We start from the raw sequence: 22984 nt of genomic DNA, 5'->3' as shown, positions 1-22984 counted from the left end.
CCTTACTTCTTCCCCTTCTCCATTCCTTTTCTGTCACCTTCCTCTCCAGCACTCCTTTTCCCACTTTTATCATTTCATTTTGCTGTTTGTTTGTTCATGTGAATGCTTGTGTGCTTTGTACAGTGGTTACCAATGCACACGTACTAGCTTGAAATACAGCTTTCTTGTTAGTGGAGTCAGAAGATGTTCCTGTAACTGACTTTTGAATATGAAAGTCTCTGTCACTTAGAGTGACAATGATTTGCCACATCAGTCCTTTGTATGTGATGGGCTCGCTCTTACCATGGGAGTGCACCAGGGAAAAGGAATATAGGGACCTAGAGTCTATTCATCTCCTTTCTCAGTCACAGGTGTGCAGTGGAGCAAAACTGTTTGCTACCCAACAACCCACTAGGAAGATGCCAGGTTGGGTGGCTGGTTGGTATTGGGTGCCCATGATGGTCCTAATGGGATATGTCAGGCCCATCAACAGAACAGCTAATGTGGATACTTGAGAAAGCAATATGCAACAGCTGGAACATTTGATGCTTAATTTGAAAGCAGCAGCACATTGCATAGTATGAGTCTTTGGTGTGCTGTTAGGATGGGGCCTTTCACTCATTCCACTTCTCCCTGCATGGGTCCATCAAATCAGAGTGGAGTTTTGCTGTAAATATGTTGTTGGTTGTCTTCGCTTCAGGAGTTGTGGCATGCATCTTTCTCAAGAAGCAAACACTTCCCCTATTTGCTTTTAATTATTTATGGTAATAAAATAGAAAAAAAAGAGCCCAAATCTAAAAACTTTTCCGCAAAAATGAATACACTTTCAGTTCAGATCTGTGGCCATGAAAGCCATCTTAGTTCATTATTATTGCTTATAAAGTAAATTTGTTTTTAAACACAAATCAGAGATTAAAAATCTCAGAATAAATATACTGTTGGAGGAAATTAAGATGGGCTATTTTTTTGTAATTTTCCCAAGAAATACATATGGAAAAACATACTTCTACAAAATAAACTTATTTTTATAATATATTTGGACAGTGAGAGATTCCACAGATTCAGAACTTGCAATGAGGTTTGCTAATTATTTTTTTCTTCTTTAATGTGGAACAGTCAGCTGCCAATGAATGAGTGAATATAAAATATTACAAAGGGAACGTGTTTACTGTAAGCATTCACAAATTGATAGATAAGTTATTTTTGTGCAAGTCTTTGAATAGGAGGTAGCTGTAACAATGGGAAACATAGGCATGTCTCTGCTCATTTTCATTTTCTATAATTGCCTGAAAAAATAGGCAGAGTTTGCCAGTAGCATGCAACAGCCTTCTCACTGATAGAAACCCATGTTTGTTTTTTAAAATACTGCCTCTAACTATAACTTAATACAGTAGCCTACCTAATTATTGATTTTGTATCCCTTGTATTTATAATGGGATTTTCTTTGATTCAATAAAGGTGGGGTCTTTTAAATGGTTTTTCAAACCATATTTTATTTATGCCTTTTGTGAGAAGAACATAATCACTAGTTTCATTGCCTGTGCAATATTTTTTACTCCGCTATAATAGCCAAATTAAACAAAAAAATAATTTGGAGATGCATGAACAAAATTAAGGCTGGTTTCTATAAGTCTGAATGTTATGCTCATGCTCTGTTCACCATAGAAATCAAGAAAGATTCCTATAATTTAGCAGGTTAATAAGGAAAGGTGTGAAGCTAATGTTTGTAGTACAGCAAGAAACCAGAAGATGCCAATATTACAAGCAACTTGTCTGTTAGCCTTCACTGACTTGGCTGCAAGCACATTCATTTGCAGTGAGATTTTAGGACTCTTACTCCCATTCCCCTGCCCTGGAGTAGTCTGGGATAATCATGGAGGTAACATTTTAGTTTCTTGTAGAAAGCACATAGTTTTTGTATGCCCTCTAGTGGCCAGCTCCCCAGGCAGCGTTACAGCAATAGTGGTAGGAGCTGTTTCCTTCTAGCCACTGAGTCAATGCAGCGTTGTGGGGCCAGAGCAATGGGATAAAGCTGAGACTATTTTCAGGTAAAAGGGATGGGAAAATATGCTTTTAGAACTGCAATTCCCTAATTAATATGATCCGGATATGAAATATTAATGATTTTTGCCACCTAACAATGTTTCTAAATAGAGAAATCGCATGTGCTTCACTGTAGCTACAGAAGAAAAGGAAATCCCTGTGGCTGCCCACCACTGCAGTTTGTGGCATGGTATTATATAATCTAAATGTAATTAAGAATTATATCTGGTTATTACCATACATCTTAAGTTACTGCAGGTCTTGGAGGAGTTGTCATTAGACCTATGTTAAGGGCCAGATGGAATGGGAAATCGGGAGCTGCTCCCAAGCAGTGAGGTGTTTCCCTTCTCTCTGTATGCAGAATGTGTGCACGCATTAAAGGGCCACAGCACTTATAGCCTGTCACATTCAACATCAGGGTTATTATTAGATGTTGAATCTAAGGTACTAAAATTTGCTTCTCGGTTTTCCAGTGGTGGGGTCTGGCTTGGACTCCCCACCCCTGAATCAGGACTTGGGACTGGCTGGACATCCGCAGCATATTTCTCTCGTCTCTGAGAAAGCTCTTGCTTCTGCTTGAGGTTTTTGAAGCGCTTGAGCTTCACTGGGTCCTTGATTTCCTTGGCGCAGCCCAACAAGGTGAAAATGTCCTTCCGGAACTTGGAGCTCATGCCAAAGTAGATCAGGGGGTTGTAGAAGCTGGCAGACTTAGCAAAAAGACTGGCAAGGATGCCTGTGAGATTGGGCACAGGATAGCCACAGGCAGACCACATGGAGATAACAGCGTATGGTGACCAGGCTATGATAAAGGCTGTGCAAATGACAATAGAAATCTAGGAGACAGAATAAAAAAAAATCTTTAATTACTTTCCCACAGCATAGGATGCTAGGTTGCAGTGAAGAGTAAGGCAGAGTAAGCATGTGGTGCAGTTTCATGGGGAAGGGAGTGAAAAACGAGTTGTGTTCCCAGCTATACCACTGGCTAACACTCTATGATTTTAGACAGATCATTTTTCACCTCTTTATGCCTCTGCTTCTTTTCCCAACCTTTGTTTGTACAGTGCCTAGCATAACATATCCCTGGTCTCAGTTGAATCCTCTAGTGGCTACTGGAATACAAACAATATTGCCAAAAAATGATTCTTGCTAGGAAATGGAATTTTAGTTGTGAAAAGAATTTCAGTTTTTCAGAAAAAGTGTAATTCCAAATTGGGATGGAAAGTGAAAAACTTGATTTTTTTTTCTGAGAACTGAAATGGTGTCATATTCTCACAGTGGGAATATGTCAGTGTTTCAAACATGAAACAAACTTCCCAGTTTTCTGGTTACTGGGCTATGGGCGAGCTACGAAGCCTGGAAGCCCTGGACTGCCATCTGCTGCCAAGTGGATGAATTATGGCTCTGATAATGATTTTCTAACAAGAAACTGAAAATTTTTAGCCAAACTGAAATTTTTCTGGAGAAAATTCTGCTTTTGCTGAAAACAAATTTTTCATGAGAATATCATTCTCATGGAAAATTTCTGACCACCTCTACTAACCACAACTAAAAATCACATTTTTTCTACAGAAAATGTGAACAGAATGTTTTAGCAAAGGTAAAGTCATTTTCACTGACTGCTTATCTTGTATGTAGACCAGCCCAGCCTCTGGCTTCTTTACTTTTCATTCCATCCAGGAAGAACACACACCGACTGCTGAAACTTCCTTAGCCTGACGAAGGGTTTTTGAACCCGAAAGCTTGCTTAAATATTGCTCTCCAACTATTTAGTTGGTCTAATAAAAGATATCAGATTTACCCAAAGAACCCTGTTAGCAAAGGCAATGCATTTATGTATTTCTTGCCATGTTATTGTATAGTTATTAGTATACACAGGGAGCATCTACATGTGCTATTAATGCTATAAATATTGTGCAGTAAGCTTTCCCTGCAAGCACATGTACATGTGCTCCCTGTTGGGAGCAAATCTGCTCCCAATGGGTGCAGACTGGTACAGGACTGCTCCTAACCTGCTCTGGCCTCCTGCAGCAGCCAGGGGGAACTCCAGGCTCCTCCAGGGTGCTAGCCCAGAGGCTGGCAAGGAGCACAGGGCACGGTCCCAATGCATACAGGGCCAGGAGAGCTCTGTTGGCTGCAGCGGCAGCTGTCTCCTGGGGGGGGGTCCTGATGTGCATGGGACTGGGAGACAGCTGCCACTGCAGAGCTCTCCCAACCCTGTGCACATGGAGACAAGCCCCGTGTCCAGCAGGAGTTCCCTTGCACAGCTGGGGACTTGCCAGGAGCTGTCCTACTTCAAGGACAGCTCCCTGGCTGGAATGGGAAATCCCTGAGCAGCCAAGGGCTGGCCCAGACCTGTCCTTTTTTCTTTCTTTTTTTTTAAGGAAAAATTTTCATGTCCCAAGTCAAATCAGCTAAATCAATTCCAAATCTGTGAGTCATTCAAGAACCATACATGGCCCTACTACCAGCAAACATCCTCCACCCCTCCCTGGGGCTTCAGATGTTTCCAAGTCCTTTGACAGGTATCCTACGTGTAGGCCCCAGCCCAAAGGCTTGGGGTTTGGATGCCACCGAGTTTCATTTGCCCTCACCTGTATGTCCACAGAAGCAAGCTAGGGAAGAATCTCCTATTTCCATAAAGTCGGCATATAGCCAAGATCTTCCCATTGGAAGTGAAAGTGGGAGGCATTACGTGAGCCAGAGTACTACCCCCTGATAGAAAAGTGGTTTTCCCCTGCAACTAGGAAAACCCCTTGCTAGCCAGGAGCTAGTGGAGAGTTGCCCCAGAAGTGGGACAGCTCCTGGCCAGCCCCAGGCTACACCAGGACTTCCCTGACCAGCTGAGTGCTCACCAGGAGCTGCCCCAGAAAGGGGACAGCTCCCAGCCAGCCCCCAGCTGCATGGGAAAGCAGAGAGCTCCCAGGTTCCGGTGCTGCTCAGCTCCCAGCTTTTGCTTTTAAAGTCTCCAAATCAGGTGAGACTCCCAGCTCCCCTCCACAACTCTAGTTATCCCACCCCCACCATGCTCAGCAGCATGCCCCCTTATCTCCCATTCCCCACTCGCTCATCTGCCACAGCCACTGTCTCCAGCTGATTCAGGGGCAGGAGGGGCTCCAGCATTGCTCCTGCCCCACTCCAGCTGGGCTGCATGGGGAGCCAGCCTCAGCAGCAGCACTGACTGTGGTAATGGCAGCGAGCAGGTTCCCCCTCCTCAACCTGCTCTTGGGTTGGTGGGGAACACTCAGGAAGACCAGGCAGGTTAGAGGAACCTACCTGCCTGCTCTTATTGCTGCTGTTGTTCTGGGCTGAGCCTGGGTCCCTGCACAATCTTGCTGGAGCGGGGCAGGCGCAGCTCTGGAGTACCCCCAGGTTGCTGGGTCAGTGAGGAAAAATGGCAGTTGTGCACAGGGGAAGGGATCCTGCTGTTGAGCAAAGCAGGAAGGGGAGGAGGGAAGAGTCTTACCTGATTTGGGGACTTAAAAAGTCTCTGGCTGCTGCTCCCATAGCACGGTCTGAAAAAAGGGTGCGATCACTGTACCACATCTGGATCCACCCCTGGTTCTTACTTTGTCTTAGTTTAACACAATTAATGAGGGGATTTTGAAAGCCCTCAGCTTTTAGTAAAATTACTAACATAAATTAAACTGGAGTTAGGTTAATTCTGAACATTTTTTTTTAAATCGTGCCATTAGGGTGCCTCTGAAAAGAACACACTGCAATGTTTTCTTTTGATTTGTTCAGGACAGGTCTTGTTATATTTAGCTTTAGTTTACCAAATTGCCTCTCAGATTCATAGTTCATAGTTTCATGGTAGTTAGGGGTCAGAAGGGACCTGAATAGATTATCTAGTCTCACCCCCTGCCACTGGTTGGAGCACATGCTGGGATCACATGACCCCAGACAGGTGTTCATCCAAACTCTTTTTGAATTTACCCAAGGTAGGAGTGAGGACCACTTCCCTAGGAAGTGGGTTCCAGATCCTAGCTACCCTGACAGTGAAATACTGCCTCCTAATCTCTAACCTGAACCTATTCTCCAGTAGCTTCTGGCCATTGTTCCTCGTCACCCCAGGTGCTGCTGGGGAGAATAGGGCTCTTCCTATTTGCTGCTGATCTCCCCTAACAAGTTTGTAGTCAGCTCCCAAATCCCCCCTCAGCCTCTGCTTGCTGAGGCTGAACAGGTTCAGGTTCCTCAGCCTTTCCTCATAGGGCCTGCCCTTTTGCCCTCCAACCAAGTGGGTGGTCCTCCTCCGAACCCTCTCAAGGCAGGCCACGAAGTCTTAAAGTGCACTGTCCAGAACTGGACTCAGTACTCCAGTTGAGGCTGGACCAATGTCGCATAGAGGGGGAGTATCACCTCTCTGGACCGGCTTGAGATGCATCTTTGGATGCACGACAAGGTGTGGTTGGCTTTGCTGGCTGTGGTCTGGCATTGGTGGCTCATATTCATCTTGGAGTCAATAATGACTCCAAGATCCCTTTCCACCTCTGTGCTCACAAGGGGGGAACTCCCCAGCTTGTATGTATGCTGTGGATTCCTTCTCCCAAGGTGCAGCACCCTGCATTTGTCCATGTTGAACCCTATCCTATTCTCATCTGCCCACTTCTGTAGTCTGTCTAAGTCTAATTGCAGCCTCTCTCTCCCTTCGAGCATGCCTACCTCTCCCCACATCTTGGTGTCATCGGCAAACTTGGACAACGTGTTTTCCACCCCCTCGTCCAAGTCACTGATGAAGATGTTGAACAGTGTAGGCCCCAGGACCAAGCCCTGGGGGCCCCACTCTTCATATCCCACCAGGTCGAGTATGACCCATCTACCACCACTCTCTGGGTATGCCCCATCAGCCAATTTTTGACCCATCCAACTGTGTAGGCATCAATGCCACAGTCGCTCAGTTTATTAATGAGAATGGGGTGAGAGACAGTGTCAAATGCCTTCTTAAAGTCCAGAAAGACTACATCCATGGTGACACCACCATCCAGGGATTTAGTTACCTGGTCATAAAAGGCCATCAGGTTGGTCTGGCAGGACCTGCCTTTGATGAACCCATGTTGATTTCCTCTGGGCATGATCTCCCCTGCAGGCCCCTGACAGATGTGCTCCTTAATGATTTTTTCAAGGATTTTCCCCAAGACTGATGTGAGGCTTATGGGCCTATAGTTTCCTGGGTCCTCCTTCCTCCCTTTCTTATAGATGGGGACCACATTAGCTAGTTTCCAATTTCCGGGCACCTGGCCCATGGACCACGATCGCTCGTACAGCCAGGCCAGGGGCACAGCAATGACCCCCGCCAGCTCCCTCAACACCCATGGGTGGAGGGCATCAGGCCCCCTGCTGTGGGGCCTGATGAAGGGACCAAGTAAGGAACTTCAAATACTAGCAAAGTGAGGCCCGCATAGTTCTGGCAACCTACAAATATGGTATTTCAGTTTCCCTTTCTCCATATTTTCATTGGACAGCGTGTCATTTTTCCCTCTTTCATTTTATTCCAATTTAATAACAAGTTTTTATTTCCTTCATTGAATATTAACCGTTTCTTAAACCACACAGGAACAGTGAGTGCCAGATCTATTTTCTTTTCTTGTGTACTACAAAGAGAGTAAAAATTGCAACTTACCCTAGTGACATTTCGCTCTAGTCGCCTCTGCCTGTCTGTTGGGTCAGTCATTCCACTCAGCGTGTGGTTTGACTTTACAGTGTTGATGATGGACACATAAGAGAAGAGCATGATGGTCACAGGTAAGAAGAAACAACAGATAAAAATGGACACAATGTAGGACTTGTAGATAGTAGAGAAACTGGCTTTTGCCCAGTCTATCTCACATGTTCCATACATGCGATCTAGGAAACAGAATATTTGGTTAGGTTTCTAGTGTATTTGATTTATTGGTTTAAAGCATGTACTTTTTCCTTTTAGAAATTAGACAACTTAGGGCAGAATTCTATTTCACTTCACATTCCCAAAGGACAATTTTCTAGCCACATAAGTGACATTTTTGGCTCTTGTGCCCAATTAGTGAATGTATTACCCCATGCGGTATGGACATGCAAGCAGCTCCATGGCCACTGAACATGGTCAGTAAGCTATGCATTGACTGGGCAGGTATGTGACCAGCGAGGCAGAAAAGAAATAGAATTCTGCCCTTAGTGATTATGGTAATTGAATGAATTAGGACATAATTCCCTACCCCTGATATTTTCCAAGACATCATAGGTGGCAACAGGACTTGATGCTGGCTCCCAACCTGCCTTTGATATAGATCTTCACCACAAATCTATGATGAAGAAGCTGCTGTAAGTTGGGATACTGTAATTTCCGGTTTTAGAAAAATAGTTATTAAGTGTTTAGGTTTGACAATGCTAAGAGTTATGTTCTTCCACTTGCTATCTTTTGCTCCATGGTAATAATAACATAATAAATAAATAATAATAAACAAAGTCAAAACACCAATTTATTTTAAAAATATCAACTGTCATGTTCATCGACATGTTGCAAAAATAGAAATGGCTGGAATGAAATCATTGTGCTTTCTTTTAAAAAAGAAGTGAGTCAGTCATGACAATTCTACACAGGAAGGAATTTGACTCCACTGGCCACACACAAGCAAACAAGTCAATACAGTACATGGAAGAAGACATGGAAGGACCCAGGTACCAATAGGACATGGGACAGATTTAAACCAGAACATACACACATTTTGCAGTTCCTGCAGAGCTACAGATCCTTGGGTAACAAACTGGTTCAAACAAAGGTATTTAGAAGCCAAAGATGTATCTAGATGTCTCATCGGGTTTACAGAGGTATATGAGCAGATAGGTATGCAATGGAAAGTCAATGGGAGCTAGATGCTTGACATGTTTTGGCACTTTGTTAAATCTCACTAGCACCTACCTGCATCTTTAGCAGGGAACCTGGTTTTCCCTGATTTAAAAAAAATCCCCAATTTTCAGTTTAAAAAAATAAACCCCAAATCCACATTTTTCCATGATTTAAATGAAACACCACTAATATATGTGGATTTGGGGTTACTTTTTTTTAACCAAAAATTGGGGATTTTTCAAAAATCAGAGACAGCCAAGATCTTTAGATACCTAACTGCCCTTGTACAGAACGCCTCAAGACTGGGGAATTATGGGCCTCCTGATCCCAGGCCAGCCAGCCCCTCAGGTTCATTGCTTGGCAAGTAGGAAGCACGGGTAGCCAACTGGCCTGAGGATTTGGAAGCAGAGGAGTCTCCTGTCTGAAGCAGTTCACATTATCAGGGCTCCCAGAACTTCCAGGTTCCCAGCTCCCTGTGGCAGGTAGCTGATTCCTGGCTACAGTAGGATTTCCAGCACTTTCATGGTCCTGGGTCCACAGAGGAAACCTGGAAGCCCTAGCATGGTGGGGAGAGAAGGATGCTCTGGGGTGGTCAACATGTCTGGCGGTCCCAATCAGAAAGTGACTTTGGAAGCATACTCAGTAGGCACATCTATGTGAGACATTTATTGTGGAGTTTCCTAACTAGCTCCTCAGTAAATGTCTTGGCATCTACATGTACAGCCCTGTTAGGCCACAGGAAACTAATAAACTCCACAGCAGGGTAGTACTTGTAACTACCCTGCTGTGGAGTTTTTTACAAGTATTTACAAGTACTACCCTGTGTTGCCCTGAGCTGTGGAGTTTTTTCATGTGCAGCACATGTAGATGCTGATGGGGCTAGCTGGGGCATGAAGGTGCTCTAGTGTGGGGGCTGCCTGCCATCTGGGCCCACACTGGAGTACCCTCATGCCCCAACCAGCCCCTTTGCAGCACGCTGAGCTGGGTTGAAGTACACCCTCCTGACCTGTTGCCAGCCAGGGCTGCTCTGACCCAGCTCAACGTGCTGTGGTCCTGGGTGCATGTTCAAATGGCATGCGCAGGAGCAATAAACTCTGGCTCATCTACAAATGAATTGCATGTGTAGATATGCCCAGTTAGATCTTAGCAACAAATATTGGAAAGAATATATAAAGCTGGACATAATAGCCCCACATCAGTTCTGCAATCCATCTAACAAAGGCAGTGATTAGCAGAAGATAGTTGAACTCTAAGATATATCCACAACACAATCATAAAAGGCAACATTCCTAGAATAAACTATTCTTTGTGAATCATACTCCTGGCCCAATTAATAAATAATCTGCTATACAAAAAACAGCAAGAAAGAAGGGAAAGCAGCTTCAGTTATGCAAATACATGCTGACTGTGTCGGCATATGGAGAGGGCATGAGTGCAAAAAATCAATTACCTATGTAACTTCCCCATCCAAGTAGCGGAGCCACTGACCAGAAGAAAGCTGCCACCCAAATGAGAAAAAGTGTCACAGTAATATTGCTGTTGCTGATATAGTTACCTGAAATACACAGCATAGTGCGGAAACAATGGTTAGATGACTGCACCTTTTCTGACAAAATCGATGAACATCAAACTACTGTAAAGACTTTACAAGCAGGGAGAACTAGTTGGGGAAATTAAGTTACTTTCAATAATTCTCAAAAAAAAAAAATGCTTGTAAACTGGAGTCACCTACTCTAGACTCATTTAAAAGGCGTTTGTATGTTTATCTTGCTGGGTTCATTTGATCCCCGCAGACTTCCTGCCTATGGCAGGGGGCTGGACTTGATGATCTTGCGAGGTCCCTTCCTAACGTCTATGAAATCTATGAAAATATATCAGTGACTTGAATATTCAGTATTGGAGATACAATAGAATAGAATATATTAGGTGTGTTCTGAATTAGAGGAGCGAATAAGAGAATTAGGAAATTCAGTGATAAGACTATAAAAACAATCCATCGATTTGCCTTTTTTGGAGAAGAAAGGAAAGTATAAGTCTAACATGAAAAGGGAAAAAAAATTACAATTGCAAAAGCCTGGAAGAGAAGTGAAATCCCCTAAAATCATGGACTGGTTTTAAAAAGTTTTGGAAGTTTTAGTAATGGAAAAAGTTGTCCTATCAAGTCAGTGTTCTACAGGGGAGAAGGCAAAAAGATGCTTACTTGGAAATCTGGTGGAAATTTGTGGAATTTGCTAACAAAGGATCTTCTCTTGCCTGCCTTCAAACCAAAAAATTTGAGAAATGTTTTTGAACACTGAAGTAAAATTCTATGAGTTCACACTTAAGAATACATTTAGAATAAATTACAATTTTAAAGCAGAGATGAGGAAGACAGAATGCCCCCTAATAAGACATGCACCTTGTTTTTGAAGGTCAGAATGAAGAAAATAATTTTTCCTTGCAAATATTGGTAAGTAGCAGTAAGTAACTGCGTAGCAGCTTCTGTAGCTTCTGCTGGGTAAAAAGAGAAAGGCTCCACAGCCAGCAGCTAGGGAGCCCCATTTCCAGAACTGCAGCATTACTTTAATTTTCCTTGGCACAGGTAGAAACTGTTATTACTTATTGCCTTGTATATAATGTGAACCTCAATTTCCAGCAGCTGTCTTTTGGGGTAAAGGTGCATGTTGTGTGCAAGAAAATATAGTATTTTTTTTTTTTTAATCTTTGCTTTCCATACAGCAGGGAGGACAGTGGTAACAATAGTCAGTTTCTATTTCACTGTTTTCTCTGGAGTTGCAGGTTTGGGACTGATTCTAAATCAGCCCAGTGTCATTAAGTGCAGTCCATGAGGACACTGTGAGTACCTCTTCAGTGACCATTATGTTTTAAGCTTTGCACAGGAAACCTCATCTTGGATATTTATATCAATAAAGCTATTGATTTCCCATTCTTATTTTTTATGGTATTTTGTGAGTTGTGGTGCAGAAAAGACAAAAACATTTTTTATTCACACACATTTTAGAGACCTGCTGCCACTGGACGGAAAGGAACATTTGGATAATGCTATCTGCTAAATACAAAAACTGCTTTCACTGCACCTCTCTACCCTCCACTTTGTCCTCTCTTACTCTTCAGTTTCTCCAAATCACCCCCTGCTCCCTGCACCATTAGGGATGACAGAGCATCATTTCCATGGCTAGTTTCCGAGTTTGCCTGTGATAAAGTATCTAATGCTTCTGCCACTGCTCATCTGTATCACTGGCCCTAAATGATGTTGCATTTAGGAGCATCAAGAAAGGGAATAATAAGCTATATGAGGAAGAGTCTGACCCTTTACACCATTCATTTGTGTACAACAGCCTTAAAGCAAAAATAAATATATTTATACCCTGTTACATTCCTGGAGCGGAATAAGAAGTCTTCCATTAAATATAAGCATGACTTCTATTTTTAATATTCACTTTTATCATTACAGTAGATATTTTAAGTACCCTCATTTTAGGGTTACCATATTTCCAGGATCAAAAAAGAGGACTCTTGGGGGGGGGGGGGGCGGGAAAGGGGCATCTGATTGTGAAGGGGCAGTGATATGCCTGTTCCCTGCCTCTGCCCCACACTCCTAAACCCCTTCCCCTCAGTCCTGCCAGTGTACCTTGTGGTGGGCCAGTAGGGAGTGTTCCTGCATTGAGCCACCCACCTCACTGCACCCGACTACGTTCCAGGCTCTGAGTGCCTCCCTGGGGGCACTTCACATCTGGCTGACCCCATTCCTGGAGCACACCCACTAGCCTGGGGTTAAAACTGCCACCACCCAGGGCTGGGCTTGATTCTGGCTCTGCGGCCCCTGGGTAACACAGGCCTAGTAGCCCTCGAGGGTACTTGACTCACTTCAATCACTTGGAGGTGCTTCTCTCTGTTGGAAGCACAAGCAGTGGTCTCCCTTAGTCAGCCGAACCAAGGGGACCCCAAGGCATAATCTAGACCCACACCCAATAAGTCTCCCACACTAGGTACAAAGGAGAACTTTATTGGTTATAAGGGGTAGGGTTGGAATAGGGTACAGGGTAGAGCAATATCAGAGAAATCCCACAGAGCAAACTGGCATGGCTGGGTAATCTATGATCACGCATCTGAGTTACTGCAAGCTACATATCTAGTTAGATCTCAGGTAGCTTACTCACAAGCATCCAGAGTCAGGTGGAGATTCCCTCTAGAGGCAGGCAGTTCTTTGATCATGAGTTTTGAGAGAGAGAGAGAGAGAGCAAGTTTCAGATGGTCCAGCTCTTCTCTATCTCTGAGTCTTCCTCATGGCTGCTGTTCCATCCTCCTGGGCGGTCCTTAACTTATATAGCCCTTATGACCTCATTTACCTGGTCCAATGGAGGCCAGCACCTGTTGGCTGTCAGCCAACCAATTTGAAATGCATCACTAGTTCCTGGGCAGACTGGCAGTTCCTAGCTCCCCAGGGAGCCCAAGCCCCTCATCCAGGTATGTGATGCCAGTTACGTAGGCAGAGGGAGCAGGTTTTCCCCCTCCCTCAGGAATGTATCCAGCTCAGGTTACCTAAAGAGATAGGGTAAGGTGTGTACCCTCTGCAGGGCCCATCCTAACCAAATTGTCACAGACCAGAGTTTTTTGGGAGAAACAGAGGTGACCTTCTGCCACACACCCCACTCCTGACCCGCAGCTCCCCACCCCAGCTCTGCTGGTGCTCCTCACTCCTGACCCAGAGTCCCCTGTCCCCCCAGCCCTACTGCCCACACAGCTCTGGGCACACACACACACACTTGCCGGGGCCTGTGCATAGAGCACATGACCCCCAAAAGCCAATCACCTTGCCTGTGGCTCCCAGTCCCAAGCAGCCAGCCTGGGAAAGCAGAGGAAGAGCAAAAACCCAGACATTTCCTCGCATTTTAAAAACCCACCTGGACATAAGGACAGGTGTCCAAAAAAGAGGACATGTCTGGGAAAACCCAGACACATGGTAACCCTACTTCATCTGCACTGCAGGGGCCTTGGAAGCTTGGCCCTAGGGCCAGGGACAGACATTCAAAAAGCCTGAGCCTAAATTGATTCAATCTTTGAAGATTAGTCTAATCTGCAAAGCTTGAATCAATTTGGAGGTGGATAGACATTCCTTTTTCATTCTAGAAATGCACGCACATGCCTGCAGTGGCTCAGGCTAGAAGCCAGGGGGTGCTAGAGCAGCCTTCCTTTCCCTTCCATAGGCCTGGGCAGGATGCTAGGATTAGGGAGGCATTTAAACCCACTCCCTGGCCTGCACCATCTCAGGCTTTTCCCGGCTCACTGCTTAAGGGTTGGGAGTGTTGCCAGCCCACAGCCCCCAGCTAGCACTCTGAGGCAAAGCAAGTGAGGGTTGAGGGGTGCAGTGCATGCATCTGTTAATGGTACTTAGCTTTTCAATCTCCCTCTCCCTGTCTGTAAACCTGACAGGGCTGCAAACCAGCATGAGGAGCTGATAAAACCATAGTGTTATCAGCCCATCAGCAAACCACTGTATTATCAGTTCATCAGCAAAACAAAGCCTCTGTCATTAGTTCAAGCTGTTCTTAAACAGCTTTTTCCAAGAAAGGAATGGAGGGATAGTACCAGCTCCCCTGTTGATTATCTCCAAAAAGCCCTAAGGGGACAGTGTATTGTCTGCCTGTCCCAGTGAAACTGGAGACACACACACAGACACCTTTCAGCATTAGCTAGCATACCACATGCCTAGGGTTTGTGGGGCTACAGTCCCTGCTGTGGAAGGGAGGGAGTGGGAAATTCCTGCTTCAGCAGCAAGGGAAGCCAGGCAGACCCTGCTGTGCCTGCAGTCTGCCCCAAAGCTTTGGCTAGGGAGGAGAGGAGCAGGGCCAACCTGTTCCTTGCACCATAGAGCACAGCCTAGCCCAGCCCAGAGCTGCAAAACATCTGGGATATGGGGGACTCTCATTTAACTTAAACCAGGAAGGGGTCTGGGATAGAACTGCATAACTTGGTTTGACCCAAATCAATTAAGTCTGATATTACATTCAACTAGGTTTATCTTAAACCAGTTTCAGCCATTTTGAAACTGGTTTATGTGCACTGAACTTATGTTCTATTACAGGTTTACACCAGTTTCTGATCACATAAACTGGTTTATATGTAATGTCTGTTCCTAGACCACATGTGTATGATCCTGCTACCCTAGATGCTATTAATTTGGCTCTCAAGGTGCCAGCGGTAAGGTAGTCCCTAAAGAAGAGGTGACAAAAAATACTAATTTTCTTCAAAGCACAAGACATTATTAAAGTGCCAGTTACTTAAGGTAAGGCTCATAAAGGAACTGAAACACTAAAGTCAAGAGTGATTTGCAGAAACTCACTTAACTCCATTAGGTGGCCAAAGACTCCTAGGTGCCTACGTTTTTGCCAGAAAACCACTGCCACTGTGTATGATCAGTTCTCTTGGCTGTGCTGAGTATTTAGGCAAGTAAACCTATGCAAGATTCACAAACTGCACCTAAGCCCCTGTGGGCGCATGGAGATATGCAGAGTCATGAGGTATGCGGCACCACATACCACACAGTCCAGTGTTCTCCATGCTACAAGGGCCTGCTGGCCAAGCATGCTCTATGCTAGATTTTTTTTCTGTGGGTTTTTTTGACCCCTGAATATCTATTTGTCCCTGGGGAACCAAACATCCACGCACATCTAGATGCACCCTGTGGGGCCCAATCCACATACGCAGAGCCGTTCCTTGGGGTGGGGGGGCGTGAATCAGGATGACCACCCTGGGCCCTGCACTTTGGGGGGCCCTGCGCCACCACTCTGCACAGCCACCGCATGCCGCCAGCTTTGTGCTTCAACTGTTCACCACCCCCTCCCCTCACACACACAGGCCCTGCACAGGCTGATACGCCCCAAGCCCTGCACACCCTTAGGGTTGGCTCTGCACACATGATGAAGATAAGAATTTGGAAAACAGCTGAGTTACGAGATAGTGCGGGGATTATTGATGACTGAAGGAGGGTTGGGAGAACAGGGTTATAAGAGAGATTTGAAGCAGAGGAGTGAGCATTTTTAGAGGAAGAAAATTTTCAGCAGAACAGGCAGTACAGAATAAATGGTGGGAGAAGGGCATCAATGATCAGGTGTTGTTGGATGATTGACAGGCATCAGTGGAACATATACCGGCATGAGAACAGAATGGGTGATGGTGGCATGTTCATGTAGGACTTGGTGAGGACAAGTAGTATATGCATTTAACAGATCAAGGGACAGGAAATAAATGTAGGTCTGCAAAGGGATGTTCAACAGTAGTAAAGGGAGATACTTAACCATGGCAATTCAGCAAAGCCAGAGTATATGGAAGTTACAAAAATGCATGGTTTATTAGAAAATAAAGAGTCAGTATTTGACAGAGGGCTTAACCACTAGGAATCGTGAAGACCTTTTGAGAGGTTAAAGGGAAGACGTGACAAGATTTAGACAGGGGACTAGAGAAGGGAGGGGTGACAAGGAGAGGCAAAGGTGACAAGAAGATTTGAAGCTGAGGGGGGAAAAAGGAGAGTTGTTTTGTCAGTGGAGGTAGATGAGGGAATGGAATGAAAGACTAGGATGAAAAATCATAGGGTCATAGGATAATAGAAAAGTAGGGCTGGAAAGGACCTCTTGGCTAGGTACAGACATTCCAAAAGCCCAAGGTTGAATCGATCTAAGTTACGCCGTTTTCTGTAATCAGTGTAGTTTAAATCGGTGGTGAACAAAACACATATTTGCCGTTTGGTGCAGGGGGCAAATCTTAGGCCAGGTTCCACCATTTTCAAATCAGTCTGTGTGTGCCGAACTTCTGTTCAGTTATGATTATAGATCAGTTTTGTGTGTTGAACTTCTGTTCTGTTATGGGTACAGACCAGTTTCAGATCACTTATACAAATAAAAGTGTAATGTCTATACCTGGCCCTTGAGGTCATCTAGTCCAGCCTCATGATCAGAGCAGGATTATCCCTGACTAAAGTCACCCCACTACAGTGTCTGTCCAACCTGCTCTTGCAAATTTCCGGGGATGGAAATTCCACAACTTCTCTAGGGAGCCTGGTCCAATGCTTGGCTACCCTCACAGTTAGAAAGTTCTTCCTAATCTCAAGCCTAAATTTCCACTGCTGTAGTTTAAAACCACTGCTCCCAGTCCCGTTCCCTACAGCCACAGAGAAAAGTCTGTCTCTGAAGATAAATTTAGTCTGAAAGGTACTGGGCTTGATTCTGATCTCACATGGTATCCTTTTTCATAGGCTGATCAGAATGAGGTCTACTGATCTTGAGATAGTGCTGCTACATTGCAGACACAATTTCAGAGAGGCATCTTGAAATTCAAGACCGGATAGGAGTGGAGAGGTTGTGGGGAGAGAATTAGGCCTGAGAGTCCCATTAGACAGCTAAGCCAGTTCACAGTGCCTGCAGTGAGCAGGTAAAAGTCCCATTAACAGGCAGAAGCTGGCAAAACACCACTAAGGGCAAAAATGTGTTTCCAGAAGGCAGTAATCTATGCTGAGGATATTACCAACAGTTGACAACTGTCCTAAATTTCATATAATTCAAGATAGATAAATGTATGCATCAGTCAAGTACCCTACTTTGAAAGGCTTAACGGATACCCAGACTGTGAAAGCTTTGATGGAAACAGGATTCTACCAGGCATTATTGGGTATGTCTGCACTATACAAGGCACCTCCACATTCCCTCTGTTTCTGAATTGGAAGCAGGGTAGCTGTGTTAGTATAATGCTGTGTGGAGATGAAGAAACCGCACTAACAGGGCTATACTGCTTCCAGTTCAGGAGCTAGCATGCATGGAGTTGGCAAGGCATATTTCAGTACACAGTTGCCTGGCACCCTGTTGGCATACACATCTAGTCTGATTTTGATTTTTTGTGCATGCATTTGGCATTAGTGAAACCTCCACAAGTTCAAGGAAGTCACTCAAGGCTTATATGAAGGTAAAAAAAAAAGGCAGAACTTGGCGAACACTTCTTGTCATTCCTCTAAAAGTGTGTATGGTGTAAAGACCTTACCTCTGTCAGGATGGCAGCCTTTTATGTAACGTGTCACACTGATCACTGTAAGAGTGTTAATGCTAGCCAGGCCAAAAAGAAGTGTCAGGAATCCATCAATCTGGAAAAAAACAAATAGTACAGGGTCCTTGTTACCACAGTCACATGCAGAATGCCCGGGGGGAAAACGAACTTTTGGCGCTGCTCCAATCATTGCTTATTAAGGCTCTCATAAGTCTTTCAAAAAGACCAAATACCAGTGAAATAAAAAATGTCATGAAGCATTAGCATCTTTATGGTCAGCAAACAGTTGAGACATTCCAAAATTAGAGATGTGCTGTGTCATGTAGGTAATGTATGTACACTAAAGAAGCAGTCAGACATGTAAGGGCACGTTCCAAAAACCCCCGACTGGCAGAAACAAAAAAGAATTAAATGAAAAGGTGTAAAACACTGAATGAATGTGTTGAAGGTCTGGGTGACCTCATGCATACACCATGATCCAGAAGGATTGATGGTTGCCAAAACCAAAATGATTGTAAGGAGGCAAGTTCATTATGCTGGGGGGAAAATTCAGTCCTTGAGTGAATAGGCACAACTCTGTGTTAGTTGGCCCATTTATGCCAAGCCTCACTGTGGCTCTGAAAACACCATGGATGGTGTAGATATAAATGAAAATGTATTGGAATGGGGAGAGTGGCATGCAAAGGTACTTTATCATGCATATTTGTGCTAATTTTTTTCTTACTAAAAGTTTCACTGTATTTTTATATTCATTTTGTAGGCCAGTAAGTACTGAGCCTGTGCAGGATGTGCTATTTTGACTAACACATTTAAGTTATGATCAATTTAAACTCAACATGTAACTTTAACCATGGTTTACATCACAAAGGAATTTGGCCCACAGATTTCCATGGATGTTGCACCCACTTACTCCAGGCTGCATTTGTCTGAATTTGGCCCTTTGTCTGTTCCCAGGATTAGTTAAATACCTGGAAATGCAAATGTTCTGTATATTTCATATATCTCATTTGGCTTAAGGAGGCAAAACAGCTATCACTTTCCCCCATGCTATACCAGTAGTGTACAAACCCACAGCCAAGAGCCACTGTAAATCCATACAGCATGGGGTTAAGGAATAGGATGAGTTATTGTTTTATCTTACCTACAAAGTGAATGGTAACCCCCACCTTCCCACAACTAAGTTTGAAAAACAGCAGTAAGATTTAAAACTAAATACAGAACAAAGTGCCAGGCCTCAGTCCTCACTGGATGTTAATCACTATTCTGCTGATATGTGTCTATTGAAGATCTGACTATATACATTTCTCTCCTTCCAGAGATGACTGTCATTCCCTTCTCCTCATTTCCTCACTGTTAGACCATCATTTCTCAATGACCAGATGATGGAGTTCAATAACAAAGTGATTAAGTATTTAATCACTAAATGATTAAACTCATTTTATCAGGAAATCAGGAATGTATTTATCATTTTCTTATCTAAAGGATAATACTGTATTATCATAACCAGAGCTGATAGCAAAATTGTCAATAAACTAGCTTTCTTTGAAAAATGGATTTTCAGAAAAATCAATGTTTCATAAGACTATGTACATTTTAGCATTTTTTTCATTTTGAGAATGTTAAGGTTGATCATTATGATCATATTAAATGCTTTGCCTTTGCTTTTGGATATAAACCCGAGTAGCTTAGACCAGGCCAGACAGTAAGCATATGGCAGAGCAGGCAATTGGCCAAGAAAATCTAGTTATAGAGTAGTGTCCTAATTACTGGACCATCTTTCCTTGGATTTAATAAAAGCCGAGAGGCCAAAACAACAAGGAGGGAAATAAAACATTTAAGATAATGCACCAGGGCATTATTAGAATAGAGATATGAAATTAAACAAGAGAAGTGATGGGTGCCCCATCACTTGGGACATATAAAACTAAACTGGAAAAAATATAAAGATATGTACAATAGGGGACATTCCTGCACTAGTAGAAAGATTCCCAAATAGGCTTTATCACTTTCTATGAGCTGGAAAGTAGATTAGATCATGAAGTTGGTTACACTTATGTCAGTTAAGAGCAACTCCATAGACTTTACCATAGGTTTCCAATGATGTTACTGAGAACAGAATGAAGGCTTGTGTTCTCTAGTAGGGTCCTTGGGGGAGGAACGAAGAGGTGTTTCTGAAGAAGAAAAGGAGCGATAAGGCACTAGCCATAGCCCGTCTGCTTAAGAAACATGCCAAAGTGGTGAAAGGGTGGAAAAAACAACTCCATTTTACACTTAAAAAAGACAGCACAGGTAGCATCTTGTACAGTACAAGAGCACCAAAGTAGCTAGCAGCTCAGAAGATGCTGACAGGATCTTGAGTTGATAGCCAGAGGTACTAATATAAGGATTCAGAGTAAAGAAATTAATTCCTAATTTTCTCCAAATATAAAGGATATTTAAGATACCCCAGAGAAATACTTAAAATAAACAGGAGTACAAGTAAAATTTTGCAAAGCTAAAATGCATGCTTTTTCTCTCCTTCATTTCTTTATTCCTTTTTCCTTTTCTTCTACCTCTAGTACATTCTTACCTTCCCTTATCATAACACTTTTTCCTATTTCAGTGTAGTACAAAATGTCCTCAAAATGTAACCTAGTGATTCCTGTTGTTTAGAGTGGAATCAAAGAACTGTAGGCCTTTTAGATAATGAATTAATTCAGACAGTATCAGGACATTTATCAAATTTTAACTTTGCTTCCAACAGTTTTTTTTCAAATTTGCTAACAGATTAGCATGCTTAAAAGCTTTTCAGCAATGCACAAAAAATGTTCCCCCTGCTATGCAGACATTTCCAGATTGCGCTTGTTATTTTATCGGTTGCCTGCAAGCTAAGATGTGAACAAAAGAAAAATGTATTTATTTTCCTTTATTGCTCCCATGCCTTATTTTAAATTGCATTAACATTCAGCTACATTATTTAAAATGTACAATGCTCACAATGCACTCCAAGTCTCAGCTTAAATTTTGCTGTCAGGAAATAAGTCTCAGGAATCTTCTATGTACAAACAATTTTAGCAATGAGCTTAATTTTCTTCTTAGTTACTTCAATTATAGGGTATATCCCTGTTGATTTCACTGCATTACCCTGGATTTGAACAAGATAAAGAGCTAAATATAGCTCAGTGTTTCTAAACTTAGCTTCATAGAGTGGGAATGGCATGAAACCAGATTGCCTAAGTAGCTACTATGCATCAGTTTAGGCTGAAACACTAATCTTTCCATTATCAGCCAGTAAAACTGCATTGCTCAGTGCTCAGGACACACAACACAAATCAGATTGTGTTAATCTCTTGTGGTTTCTTGAATTGCATTTACTTCTCCTTTGACCTACTTGTCCTTTCAGTTTACTCCAGCAAAATGTAATGAATATATCTATGATGAAGGAAAACTAGACTTGGGGTGAAGATTTTGATGTACGTGGTAAACTCGTCAGAAGAGGCCAGCTGTTAATATTTAAAAAAAAATTAATATGACACCCAATTGACATATAAGTAAGAGATAATGGCTCTCAGAGCTGAATAAATAAAACCAAATAAATCAGTTTGCTAATATTCTAAATGAATAAATAAATAAAGTGGAACTAAAAGAGAGTCCTTAGAGTATGTCTAAGAACTGAACAAACTCTGGCTTTTTTGTATCAAATGTAAAACAAATTCCAGTCAAATCTAATGAAAATATTTGTCACCCATCTCTAAGACAGATATATTTATAGTGGCCGCATCTACATGAGATGCTGACTGCACAGTTGCTTGTTACTACTGTGCAGCAGTGTTGCATGGCAGGAAGCATAATGCGATGCTGCTGCGCAGTTGTAACGAGCTATTGTACAGTCAGTGCCACCTAAAAGCTGTTTGGCAGTGCTGCTGTGCAGTAACTGCAGTTACTACACAGTCATTTAGTGTTTGTTTATACAAGTACTAAACAATGGAACATACTCCTGACTTTAAAAATATTGACTATTTTCTTTGAGTGTTATTTCTTTTGAAGTTCTCACTAAGATGAAGGGGAAATGTGGAAAAAATGGGTTTCAGGTAACAGAATCCATCTATTTGGGGAAGACAAGATCATGAATCACATCTTTTCTTACTTAGTGATTTAAACTTTCTAATCTTGTAGCCCAGGGGTCGGCAACCTACAGCTCATGGAACCTTTGGATTTGGCCTATGGATGTAGGGCAGCGGTGGGTCACGACTCCAAAGGGGTTTGCTATATCAGCGGACGGGGTTGTGGCACGGTGCTATTTTCTTTGAGTGTTATTCCTTTTGAAGTTCTCACTAAGATTAAAGGGAAATGTGGAAAAAATACATTTATACAAGTACTAAATGTGGCTGGACGCGGAGCAGTGTACCCCCAGTTGACTACCCCTGAGTTAGAATAAGTTGTGTATGCTGTATTTTACTGGGCTGTATCTTAGCTTAGATGAAGATTTTTGGTTGCTCTTTGTTGCATGCTTTGCAAATTGTTGTGTTCAATACATGCTTGAAAACATGCTTCAATACATACATGACTTTTTCCCCATCCTCACTCCTCAGTCTGGCTCACTCCATGAGCTGTAGGTTGCTGACCTCTGGGCTACAAGATTAGAAAATTTAAATTTAAGTGCCTACCCACTCCTGCCCTGACTTATGTGGCCCTACACCAGCCAGCTGGATCCCTGCCAGGCCCACTTCAACTGGTGCCTGGGCCAGATCTACACTCTGGTGGAGTGTGACTTTGGGCACCTCAAGGGATGCTGGACACTGCCGGGCCTATAAGTATGATATGGGTTCTTTCTCCCAAGGTAAAGCACCTTGCATTTCTCTGTGTTGAATGTCATCAGGTTTTGATCTGCCCACCTTGTGAGCCTGTCCAGGTTGGCCTGAATCCCCAGCCTACCCTCTAGTACAACCATACTTCCTCCTTCTTCACCTCTGTTTTCTTGTGCAGGGACGGGGACTCCCCAACCATGATTCAAGATGGACTGGAGGGGAATGCCTCAAGACCTAAGGTTGAGGAGGACCAGGTTAGAGTGCTACTGGAGGGGCTGGACGTGTTCAAATCAGCAGGTCCAGATGCTCTCCACCCCAGGGT

The 22984-nt window shown here is 43.4% G+C and overlaps 1 protein-coding gene across 1 annotated transcript in view; it reads right to left on the bottom strand.

Annotated features, from left to right (window-relative positions):
• Positions 1–2414: 2414 nt before the first annotated feature.
• Positions 2415–22984, bottom strand: part of LOC102379261 (visual pigment-like receptor peropsin) — a 42169-nt gene continuing 21599 nt past the window's right edge. The window contains exons 3-6 of the mRNA XM_025197612.1: positions 17873–17972; positions 10293–10397; positions 7640–7863; positions 2415–2855 (exon numbers count right to left, since the gene is read on the bottom strand). Of these exons, the coding sequence (XP_025053397.1) occupies positions 2415–2855; positions 7640–7863; positions 10293–10397; positions 17873–17972 (870 nt within the window). The remainder of the gene's footprint in view (positions 2856–7639; positions 7864–10292; positions 10398–17872; positions 17973–22984) is intronic.

The sequence above is a fragment of the Alligator sinensis genome, unplaced genomic scaffold, assembly GCF_000455745.1.
Source record: "Alligator sinensis unplaced genomic scaffold, ASM45574v1 scaffold489_1, whole genome shotgun sequence".
Classification (NCBI taxonomy): Eukaryota; Metazoa; Chordata; order Crocodylia; family Alligatoridae; genus Alligator; species Alligator sinensis.
The sequence above is the reverse complement of the archived record's forward strand: the minus strand, read 5'-3'. Positions and strand labels throughout refer to the sequence as shown.